The 12782-nt window shown below is 42.4% G+C and overlaps 1 protein-coding gene across 1 annotated transcript in view; it reads right to left on the bottom strand.

The window, feature by feature from the left end:
• ntrk3b (neurotrophic tyrosine kinase, receptor, type 3b) overlaps positions 1-12782 on the bottom strand; it is a 124456-nt gene that overhangs the window by 70810 nt on the left and 40864 nt on the right. The window contains exon 4 of the mRNA XM_018763149.2: positions 3869-3937. Coding sequence (XP_018618665.1) covers positions 3869-3937 — 69 coding nt within the window. The remainder of the gene's footprint in view (positions 1-3868; positions 3938-12782) is intronic.

The following is a 12782-nucleotide window of genomic DNA, read 5'->3' as shown; positions in this document are numbered from 1 at the left end:
TGGAGTAGTTGTGTAAAGGCTTATCTGGGCATGATCATAAAGTTATGGTGCATGAACATTTATAACTAACATGAACTTAAGAAATCATGGGTGAAATGAGTCTGGAAGAGATGAGTTTTAAGACCCTTTTTAAATGTGGACAAAGATTCAGCAGTTCTGAGCAAGGGGGGGGGGGGGGGGGGGGGGTCGTTCCACCACAACGGAGCCAGAACCGAGAACCTCTGGGTTTTACCTTTCGTGCGCGGCGCCACCAAGCAGGCGGACGTGGAAAAGTGTAGCAGACTGGTTGGGGTGTAGATCAAGTCTTGTAAATAGCTAGGAGCAGTTCTATTGATGCATTTGTAGGCAATAACCAGAGTCTTAAATTTGATCCGGGCAGCTATAGGAAGCCAGTGCAGAGAAATGAGTAGAGGAGATACATGCAAACGCTTCGGCAAGTCAAACACAACTCATGCAGCAGCGTTCTGTATCAGCTGTAGAGGTTTGATGGCAGTAGTGGGAAGGCCAGACAGCAGAGAGTTGCAGTAGTTTAGATGGGATGTCACCATGGCCCGGATCAGTACTTGAGCAGAGTCAATTGTGAGGTAATTTTTAGAAGGGAATTAGAAGGGCTGTTTACTTATGCACGCAATGGAAACATGCTTATGTCGTATTTTTATTCCAAGTTACAGCAAAAATTTCCACACTTAAACTGATATTTTTACATTTCTATTTCTTTGATTTACTTTCTGTAATCTTAATAAAAAGCTATTAATGCGCAAGCTAGATTAGTTGTCATCAAGTGAAATTCAACTCATGGTGACCACACACAGTTCTCATAGTAAGAATGAATTTTCTGTTTATGCCCTTGGGTTTAAGATGCAGGAAGAACACGCAAACATCGAATACCCTGAGTGAGATTTGAACTAATGTGTCAAATGGGTAGCAGGGACAGCTGGTAGTATAGTGGTTAGAGCTACTGCCTTTAGGTTGCAAGTTCAATTCCCATCTCTGACTAGACCCCTTGAGCAAGGTACTTACCCTAAGTCTCTCTCATAAATATTAAGCAGCTGTATAAATGGGTAAATAATTGTAAGTACCTGAACAATATAAGTCGCTTTGGAGAAAGCTAAATGAATGAATGTAAATTACCACTGTGTTGCACTGTTTGCCATGGCACGTATTACGTAATTGGTGAAGAAATATGCTTCTTGAAGAACAGGGCAAAATCTGTGCTTGAAGGCCAATAAAACTAGGCAAAAGTCAAGTTCAGTAATGAAGCAGCACAGGGTCTGATCTGACAACACATCAACAGTGTAGTTATTCTCAGCTTTTTAAATTCTCATTGAAATAACCCATGAAGTCTCCAACTAACAACAGGGCCACTCCAGAGCATGGGGATTCGCTGTTTTCCCCTTTTGCCTTTCTCCTTTCTCCTCAGCTCTTTCATTGGCTTCACTAGTCATTACTTAGATGATTGTGTTCAGTGTAAATCAGTCACTAAATGAAAGTACTGTAATTCTAAACCCTGCAGGAATCCAGCCCTCCAGGACCAGAATGGCCAACCCCTGCATTAATTATATCCATTCAAATTGATTTCAAGCCAAAGATAGTATATAGTACAAAACCAGAAAGGAAGCACAGCCATCAAAGGATTCTCAGTGACTTATAGTGGCTCTTTCTAATGCAGTTATGAGTGATGAATACATGCAATTTAACACTGCTATTGATAGACATTTAATTGCTTTAAATTTATGATAAAAAAGGATCTATCTCTTAAGCTTTCACTGTGTGACTAATCGCAGTAACTATACCACTTCCTACCAAAATTAAAATGTTAAAATCTGAGTTCACATGCATTACACTCCTTTTACTCTTCTGTTACACATGTAGTCAAAACTGAATTCCCTGGAGAATTGACATTTACCTGGCCTCTAAACAGACTGTAGCATCACAAGGCTGGTTAGGCAGAAATCCACTTGGCTAATAGGCTACACCTGCAGTGTAAAGCACTCGGAGTTTAATGAACCAGGGAGCTTGTACACCTTGTTCAGTTTTGGATAGAAAATAAACAAATATAAGTCAAGGCTTTGAGTTGGAAGTTTATTTATAAATCCTTTTTTTCCCTTCCCATCCCCACACATATCTAGATCTCATGAGCAATTAATTTCGGATTGCATAAAAAATAAAATACTTCAAACACTTCTCCTGCATTGCACACGTAGTATATGCCATCATATTGTTTTTTCTATTTCCCCCCTCATTGTTTATTTATTTGGTTATTTGTTTATTTTTTTATTTTTTTTGTTTGTTTGTTTGTTTGCTACTTTAGAAGTATTTTGTTCCAGATTAATACTGTTTAAAGAAAGACTTTCTAAAAGTTTATTCATCATTATTCTGGCCACCGAGATTTCCGTGATCGTAAATAAACATAAATTCATAGCATTGTATATAACTTGCAAATTTACTGAGAAGGAAACACAAATCAATATCCAATTTATTAATATTATTCAGTCCCTGGATGCAGAGAAAGAACCCTCCCATTTCCGAAACAGTCGTAAGGTGGTGATAACATTATTTTTAATCTGGTGCACAGACATGCAATCTCTTAATTTTATTTAACTCATAAAAACACCTTGGAAAGATTTTATCCAGCTTTGCCAGTATGTTCAGTGTTTACTGTTCTGTCCATTCCCGAAATGAACCCTCCTTAACCCCGCTACCTTCACCGTTCCGCCCTCCTTTCTCGACAGGCCTGTTCCACTCACGAGCTCATTTCCTCTGATTTGCCCCAGGCTGGGCTCGCACCCTGCCCTGACACCCTTGTTCTCTCTCCAGTGTCTGTGTCTCAGCTCAGTAAAGCGTCTAATCGTCGACGCCGTGCGCGGCGAAGGAGTCAATTTAAGCAGAACCGAGGCTGCCAGGATTCCTCTGTGACGGGACTTTTGATGAGGCAGGACGCTCCAGTAGCCTCCATTTTAAACAAACAATTTAGTAAATTCCTCAGCTAGCGATTGCAGCTGCTGCCTGCCACATGCCGACATAAACACATATACCTGTCATATTTTTTAAATGAATAAAAATAAATACATTTAAACAACCTTCGCCGAGCGACTAAGACGCCCCGGTGTTATTCAATGGAGACAAAACAGAATGCCTATTTAGCGCGCCCAGTTTTCAAGCGCTGAACAACGTGCTTTCGCAAAACTTCGACGCTGTTCAGTATTCAGATTCTCGGGCGAGTTACTCCTCAGGACAATCTGAGTACAGGATCTCCTTCTCCCCATCCCAGCTTATCTGGGTGGGACAATACCATAAAGAAGATGGGTCCTCTCAGGGGAGCTGTCCTGCTTCCGTAGCTTAAAATAACATTTTTGAGAGGGCTGCCTTTTAAAAATACACTTTCCAATTTTACTCTGTCTCCGGTGTGATGTCAAAGTCATATATGTACCAGTAAGCGGAATTTTACAGCCACCGCTTTCATTCATGTGATGGGAAAAATCACATTACACATAAAAAGTGGTGGTATAAATGTACAATAACGTTTACAGTGATATGTTGAATGCTGCCTTTGGCTGAGAAAACTTGAATTAACTACTTTCTCTTCATTTTCCAATCGCAAAGAGCTGATTTTTTTGCTACACTAATATTTCTAATAACAACCGATTGAACCCAACAAGGATGCTTTCTTTGGATTCGTCTGCATTTGGCTGTGCACGTACTTCGGTCCGATTTAATTTGCAGCACGTGCTCCTATGCCTTGTTTTAGTTTCTGTCTCCATTATTAGTCATGGCCTATTTAGTTTCACCGACATCAACGCTGCTCCAAATGAATTATTTTAACACTACACCGTGACACATTGTATGACGCAAGAGCACACAAACTTACAGCTCAACAAGCTGAAGATTCTGGAAAAGCTGCCATGAAAGTGTAGTCAGGGGGTTCTTGGACAAGTTTCTGAAAGAGAAAGAGAGTACAAAGTGAGTCTTTTGTTATGAGTAAAGGATATAAAATAAATGAAAATAAGAATAAAAATAAGGAAAAACCTCAGGGTTTTGAATTGTGCAGTACATATTGGAGCTCGGGGCTTTGAGTAGTGTGACTGATTAAGAACAATTTCCATGACATTAATGTCACCTGAAGTACTGAGCAACTCTGATCTCCAAAGCTTTAATATGAGAACAAGGCAAACATTCGAGCAAAATACATTATTCCTGGAAAATCGGACAGCTTAATGAAATGTAGACATAAAACACATGCTTATTTAATTCAGCTGCAATAAACATTTTGGCTACTTACAAATTCTTGTTTACTGAAGGCAATAAATTGAGAAATGTTCGTATGAAATCTGACAACATTGTCCACACAACAGGGCAGGACCATCCACAGCTGCAGCAATAATTACATCCATATTGTTAACGGATGTTAAGTCCCTGACACACAATATCTGTGCAGCCCGGCTGATTATATTTAATCACACAGGAACCTCACCACATCAAAAAGCCCATGAGGAAGCAGCTAAGGGTGAGGAGCAACCCTGGGCATCTGTTGAGAGACTGCAGCAGCACTCACTGCAGGGCTAGCCCTAAACACAGCAGGCCTTGAGAGTTTCTCTCGCTATCGATATTTTCAGAATCCTGTAAATCACTTCATGTCCTGACACTGACACCAGCCTTGTTGGATTATATCAGGACCCACTGACATTTCATCAATGTGCCTTTCATCATCGGAAACAATTTGTTCTGTGAAAATGATGCCTCCTTCACTGCGCAACACATACAGTGTGGTAAGTTCGCAGACTGTACCAGTATAAGCCGTGGGCCAAGGAGTCTATGGCCGGAGTGTATCATTGGCACTGGGCAGCGACAGAAGCCCACGGCTGCCACTTTCTCCACCGGCCCATGCATCTGCCACTGCGGACAAGCCAGTGTCACTGATTCCGCTCCCAGATAAAGGAGTCAATTACCCCTCAAGGGCTGGCAAGGCCTCCAGCCACATAATCAAATTATTAGCACACAGACCAAGTGGGGGACAGGCTTTCTTTGTATTCTCTGCAATGGCCTAGTCTCAGACCAAATGGAAATACTGCTAGCATGTCATGATCAAATACTTTGTGTGTGACATAGATATGTTTTCTTGCGGGTTTTGCAATAGAAGGGGAACATCCACACGTATTGCCTTCTGTAGGGACCTGATTAGGGAAATCCATATTCAGTAACCCTCACAGATTCACCAGGTGAATAAGCATAAAGCAGAGACGCTGTGTGCACCATTTGGCCGGTGCTGCATCTGTTCCATTCGGATCGCTTACAGGAAACGTTGCTCCCTGATCAGAGTTATTGCCATGGCAACGGAGGGCTGAGAATCCTCAAACTGTTTTCTGTGATGAAGGCGCGGCATGAAAAAACACTGCTTGGCAACACTTTGTTAGGACAGGTAACAGGATGGGCATTTTGAGATGCTGTTGCTGGATGCTTTTTCCAGTGATCCATTTTAAAAATCTTACCATCCAGATCACACAACATGAGTCAATAATGGCATTTCAAACACAGTGTTCGTGAGGACACTGTAAGCATAAGTGCTACTACCAGTCGGACTATGACAAGCAGTAGTAGTAGCAACAGCAGTAGAAATAGTAGAAGTAGTGGGGGAAGCAGCAGCATGTGTGAAAGCAAAGTACCCACAGTATAATTAAAATATTGTTTCCCTACAACAAAACTCTACCGTTATAAGTACACACACACACACACATTATCAGAACCGCTTGTCCCTTACAGGGTCACGGGGAACCGGAGCCCACCCGGCAACACAGGGCGTAAGGCCGGAGGGGGAAGGGGACACACCCAGGACGGGACGCCAGTCCGTCGCAAGGTACCCCAAGCGGGACTTGAACCCCAGACCCACTGGACAGCAGGACTGCGGTCCAACCCACTGCGCCACCGCACCCCCCCGTTATAAGTATTCAGGAAAAAAAATGACACAGGCTGTCTTTTGTACTCATGACTGATGCATTGCATTGCCAGTGTGGTATTTGCTTGCCAAGACAACCATAACAGGTACCTTTTTAAGACACATGCAGAGCTCTCAAGTGTTTGCTCAGCTAAGGAGAACTCTGTCCAAGTGCAGTTCCGTGGCCCGGAAAACAGTCTGAATCTGGACTGTGTCGATCCATAACGGCGACTGCGAGCGCCTAGCTGTGAAACAAATTTGGAACAGAATTCCACCAGGGACTGCAGGACAAAGATCAGTTGAGTTTCTTCGCCATCCATAGCTGAGCCATTCCTTTGGTCTGCCAGGGACTCATGAGTCACACTGAGTTAGAAGATCGGTGAAATCAGAGCGCAGGGCAGCGAAGGGCTGTGAATCAGAGCAGTGAATATTAGCTAGGCTACGGCTGCCCGACCCGCATGGTGTGACCTTGTGGTAGGAAGAAGAATATACACCACTGAGTTTTGCTTGAGAAAGAACTATGTAGTGAAAAAAAGCCTGAAAAAGATTTACATGACTTAGAATGACAAACGATATTAACAATCCAATACATTATGACATGTGTTATCAAATATGAGTTATATTTCTTAAAAAACGAAGGCAATTCCAGTTGAAAAAGTTTTGTGAAAACTTTATAGCGCTGTAATTCATTGTTAGAGAGTTAACGTTTGTCCTGGACGCAGCGCACTTTCAAGTAGCAGTAAATAATGAAATATGGTAAATAATGTTTTATCAAAACACAATACTCTGAGACAGACCCATAAACATAGCAAGTCCTTCCAGACTGCTAGATGGAAAGAATAAATTCTTGAAAGTACAGGCAATAAAAGGAAGAGCCAAAGTTTTGACAAAAAGTGGTGAAATGAGGAAAAGGCAGTGTTTGTATGCAGATATACGTGTAGATATGTATGGACCAGAGCAACAGTTTGTGAGCCTGCATATGGATGTGTGTGCGTGTGTGTGTGTGCACGCTACTGTTTCTGTTTAAATGTCTGCTGAATTTACATGAAGCAGCATTTTGTTCATTTATGTGACAGTTCATGGCGAAGGGAAGGAAAAAGAGCTGACCAGGAGGATAATAGAGCTTATTATCATAAACAGGAGAATTACTGAGTCCTTTTGAATGCTTCATTACCGCTCGGCCAGACATCACACTCAGAGGACAAGCGCAGTCCTTTTCACTTTAATCAATGCATTACACGAGGTTCGCCGATTCGCTGCATTGATCACGGAGAGATCAAGGACGGAGCGAGTTGCCATCATCATATGACAGGGAAAGAAGGGGCGATTAAACGGTCTGAGAGGCTGGTGCGGCGATGCCTCCCGAGGGCTCGGGGTTCCCGTTCCACATGGGCGGCTTCTCCCGGGTTTAGGGCTTTGCCAGGGACCGGGAGGAACACAGTGCTTTGGACTGCCGCTGAAGTCAGCCTTCACAAAGCTTGCAGGGAGTGTCCTTTTCAAAGGTCATCCTTTGCCACTGTGAGGAGAAATGTCAACTAAAATTGGATTCGGAGGGGGGCAATAAATAAAAAATAAATCAGCCAAAATACGTGACATGGAGCCAAAATACGTGACGCAGACAGGGAGGCAATTACAGGAAATTGAACATGATCAGTGTCGTAAACAAATCCCAGTATAAACAGGTACATGCTTTCAAAGCCGTGTAAGACCTTTTCCTGTCATTTTCTGGGCTTTTCTACATTTTCCGTTTCTTTGTTTCCGTCTTTTCAGTCTTTTCCATTAAAATAGGAAAGCCTTTTCTCTGATATGCCAGAGATATTGTTCACATATCCATTACTTATGACTGAACGCAGCTTTATCACTATCACTAAAAGTTTAAGTTATGGTTTTATGAACAGTGCACCTTTGCATTAGAAAATGGTGCATCCAAATGGCAACAAAACAGCTCCAAAACATAAGACCTTTAAAAATGTTGCAAGACAATGCTTATTTCAAAACTGATGTGCTTATTAGCATGCTTTATTGACAGTTATATGTTTCTAGGCAAACAGATTTACACATTCACACCTATGTAATATTAAAACAGACACTACTCTTCAAATCTCAGAACACCCTTCTTCAGTACACTTTATACCTGAAGACTGACCTTCCGTCTGACCTTCTGTGTGCACAGCCAAGAAATGGCCCTTAATATTATGTCTTCAGAAATTACAAATAAGCCTAAAAGATTTGAATGATTGATCTTTAGTACATTAAGAATTAATGAGATTTAAAAAACTTGTGTAATTTAAATTAAACAATTAAATTACATTCTCACAGCAATGCAATACAACAAATGAAAACAGCGGAACTTTGATTAACATATCTGTTATTACATCAGCATTATATAGTTTTAATCCACATAGATAGAGATAGTTGATGGAATTATAGGCACTGTAGCCTTATAACACAGTCATCAAATGATCGGAAAATAATTATCTCTCAACACCGCTTTTAATTAACCCCTCGTTCAACCTGCCCTCCATGATCCTGCAAATCCGAAAAGACTAGTTACAATTAATTGAAGTCTTTCCCTAATGGAGGAAACTTGTGTAGAGTGTGGAAAGTTTCTAGTAATCCAGATGAGCTGGTGAAATGCCCTAGTAGCATGTTTGCTTTGTGCTCATGAACCTCTCATGTACATTTACATTTAGCTAATGCTTTTCTCCAAAGCATCTTAAACTGTTAATTTACCTACAATTATTTACCCATTTGTACAGCCGGATAACTTTTTTACTAGAGCAATTTAGGGTAAGTACCTTGATCAAGGGTACTACAGCCAGAGGTGAGATTCAAACCTGCAACAAAGGCAGCAGAGATAACCATTACTCTACAGCTGCCCACAGGTATATGTAGCTGTTCAATATATATGTAGCTGAAGAACAAAGGTTGACGTCTTTTTAAGTAAAAGTCCTGAGTGCAACTGTTACTGCCACTGCCAGTCAGCCCTGGTCCACCATGACTGGACATGCAGGTCAGTCTCAGAGTACAGTGTCCATCAAAACCACTCTTGTATTATTTTAGGACAGCAGAGCTGACAGGAGTGTCCCCAGATGCTTTTGGGGACTTCACTGCCCAGGACGGTGACAGTCCTCCTCTCAGATCATTGTTGGCATCTCAGATTAATAGGCAGCTATCTGTGGTATTTGTAACAGTGCCTTGTCTTTGTCTCCATCACAAGCTTTCAGCAAAGGGGGTTCAGTGCTTTGAAGGTGACCGGTGTCCATTGTATCTGCTAAGGGACAGGACCCACATCCCAGGACATGTGGAAGTCTGAGGCACATGACAGGAGGAGAAAAGGTGCTCGCTTTTTCACTCCCCCCCTTTGATTATTCCGTTAGTTATGGCACTGTGGCTCGGAGGCAAAACACGGGGAGTGAGACAGAGTTGTTTGTCCAATGCAAGCTCCCACCGAGTCCACAGTTTGTGCACTAATTGTTTCACTTACCATCCCTGTGGTCCAGCTGTTGCAGCCGTACTGCACGAATGCTCATTTATTATTCTTTTCGAGAATAAAACAGAAGAAGGGGAAAACAAACAAAAAATACGTTCCATCCTTCCAGCACAATGATCGTATTAATTTTAATGTGATGCCACTGTATCTCAGTCTCATGACTGCATTAAGAGTTGCTGCTGAGCCAAGTAAAGTGCAGCTTAATGAATGTCTTTAGAACCCCGCAGGACCAGTTGCAGCAAACTTTCCAGACATTCCAGGAAATAAAGGAAAGAAGTCAAGGGAAGGACATGGGAGGACAAGAGTTTTGGAATCAGCAGGTGGAATAGGATAGATGCCCATCGTGACCGAGATCGTTCAGTACGAAGTAGAAATAAATTGGGTCACTCCAAAAAGTGAAGAAATGGGAACTAAGTGGAACACAGAAAAGCATAGAAAATTGAAAATAAGCACTTGGATCCATGCCAGCTTGACAACACGACACAACACACACACCTGTATTCACTATTACCTGCCCTGCCTTAAACCATTTCTTTCTACACTGTCTCTTTTTTTACAGAGACATATGCTTGTAAGGGCTGTACAAACAAAGCGGATTATGCATACGACGAGCACACCACCCGAGCGCAGGCTGTGCGAATAAAGGAATGCAGAGAACGCATTTGCGGCGAAGAGTGGTGCTGTAAACCACTTAAGTCTTTTTCCTCGCTTCTGGACATGAAAACGGGCCCTACTTGTTAATTAAAGGCCAGCCACGAAGACTGCTTGCTTTGTGCTTTTGAAATTTGCTCAACAAAAACAAGTGTCTTCTCTGCCATTTAACTGACCACAAAGGCAGCTCAAGAATCGCTTGTCTCCAACCTGGAAAACATCACGGCAACTGCGGTACAGCCCTGGGGGCTGATTACTTTGACATGCCACTTGTCATGATTTGTATCTCATCCACGGTGTAGACAGGAGGGCATGAATATTGCTTGGCCACGGAAGCCGACTAACCATCACATGCTGTGTGACAAACAGTGGCTCAGTCACTGACCACAGGGGGTAACCTGCAAACCACATGATTTACCTGCAAACCACATTTTTTATGCATGATCCTATATGGTAAATTATGTCACTTTTTAAACTCAGGCTTCAGCCATAGCCATGAATTGAGGAAACAAGCTAAATATGTACTTAAAGTATCAAAGTGAGAAATGCATGTTCATATTTTTGCAAGCAGTGATTAACTTTATTGATTTATTTATGAATTATGAATTTATTAATTTTAAATTTTAAGGCTATAAATGCATCTATCTTCCTTTGTATCTCAGTACAAGAACATATAACTACAAAAAACAGAAACACTGGAATATCATAATACTAATTTTTCACTGGAAGCTCTAACATATCACATCACTGACATAATTGGCACAGCTGGCCCAAATTCTTAGATGCAGAGAAGGCTTAATCCAAAACAGAAACACTGGAATAAAATAGGTTTCTGACGAGTTCTTAAATTTCTTAAAACATAGCGACAAATTGTTGATCATTTTCTTGGGTTTGTGTTTGCCAGCTTGCCAAAGGGAAAAAGAAAAAGCGCAGTTAATACCTAGGTGGAGGGATCAATCTGCTGTACACCACTCGGTAAGCTCTCTCTGTCTCACTCCAGGTGTTCCGGCCCATCTCTCTCTGCCAGTCCTCTCCAACAGCTTCACCTGTATCGTTCTCTCAGTCCCTTCGAAGCCTCTCAATATCTGACGTGCTCACCACCTCCAGCTGCGGGCTGCCTGTGACACTGACGGCCCTGGAGTGGATCGATTGTTCGCGCCACTCAGTTGTCAGGCAGCTGGCATGGAGAAGGAGGAAGAGATGCTGAAGGGACACCAACTTTCCCAACTCAGCAACTCGCCACCTTTGTGAAAGAAGCAACATCCGATTGACATAAACATGGCCTCATACCGTAGTTTAAGATGTTTCAAGCTCATTCCACCTATTGTACAGTCCTACCTCTTTTGTGTATTCTTTAGAAAGCGGGACAAAAGACATTGTGCTCATTCCATTCCTGACAGCAGTTAATGCGTGCATCAGGGTTGAAAAGAGGTATAATCTTGTTTGAACAGACCGATCTCTATAAGCAGAACAGGGCCCTGCTAACTGTCTGCGCTTAATTTCGGTGCCACACAATTGTCTGTAATTACTTAAACAAGACATATTATTTCTGCAAGAATAGCTTCAAGAGTGCTGTTTAATGTGGAATGACAGAAGATTATAACTCCATGGCCTCCCTGGTCTTCTTCATTCTGGCACCACGGAGCCATTATCTGAGCTGCAATAAACAGCTGTAAAAGAACACCTTTCAATGGAGACTGTTTCTCTTTATCGGTGAAATATATGTGATATGTCATGGAAGAATCATTTTCACACCTTACGTCAGTGAGATATCAGTGAGATTCAAAGAATGTAATTTTCTAAAGTTTCTAATACCAGGTCAAACCTTGGACATTTTCAAGTAGGATGAAGAAAAAAAAAACTGTGGACACAGTATGAACAAGCACATGAATGAACCCATAAAATATATATTTTTCAGTACCAGAGAGGTCATATGGGCATGAATCATTCACACGCCATGAGCAGATAGCACCGGTTATGATCAGCGAAGCAGTCCAGACGTGCGGCATGCCAAACAATTGATTGTTCTTCCACAACGGAAGCACCATATAGGGCCGCACAACGGTTGCGATGCAGAGCTTCGACAAATGGCGCTGGCATCCATCCAAGCCCTCCAAAGAACGAGCAGTCCCCACAGGACATAGCTCTGACAGCGGCGCGGGACACCCGCCCGCCCACCCGCTCTCCCTGCCTCTTGGAGGTCTGCTGCACAACCGCTGCCTCGGCCCGCCTCCGCAATCCCGTGCTGCAGCGTGCGGTGACCCTGCGCAGTTTTCCTCGACACGCGCACACTCGAACCTCCCCTTCTGCTTCCGGCATCCTGCTTGTGAAATAAAAGCACCTTGCAATGCAAAGACACAGTGTACAGAGGACACCTACAAAGAAAACCCCATTTCACAAACAAATTTACTATTGGGCCTAACACCAAAGAAAAAACCTAAACCTTTTTTTTTATTGGTTTTATGCACAGCACAAGGTCAAAACAGCACACAGGCAGACAGCATACCGAGACAAAGCAAGTATGTCCACATAAATAGAGCGAGGGCTCAGTGTCAACAGATGACATTTATCACAGGTATGATTATGTAGCACTTCCTGACAACTTCCAGAAGGGTGACCAGACATTCTAGAATTCCCCAGAATTACAAATCAAATGTCAGTTTTTGAAATGGGAGAAATTTATGTCATCCACATGTTAACAGACGGAAC

This window comes from Scleropages formosus, chromosome 11, assembly GCF_900964775.1.
Source record: "Scleropages formosus chromosome 11, fSclFor1.1, whole genome shotgun sequence".
Lineage (NCBI taxonomy): Eukaryota > Metazoa > Chordata > Actinopteri > Osteoglossiformes > Osteoglossidae > Scleropages > Scleropages formosus.
Note: the sequence above shows the minus strand (reverse complement) of the source record. Positions and strands in the feature narration are given on the sequence as shown.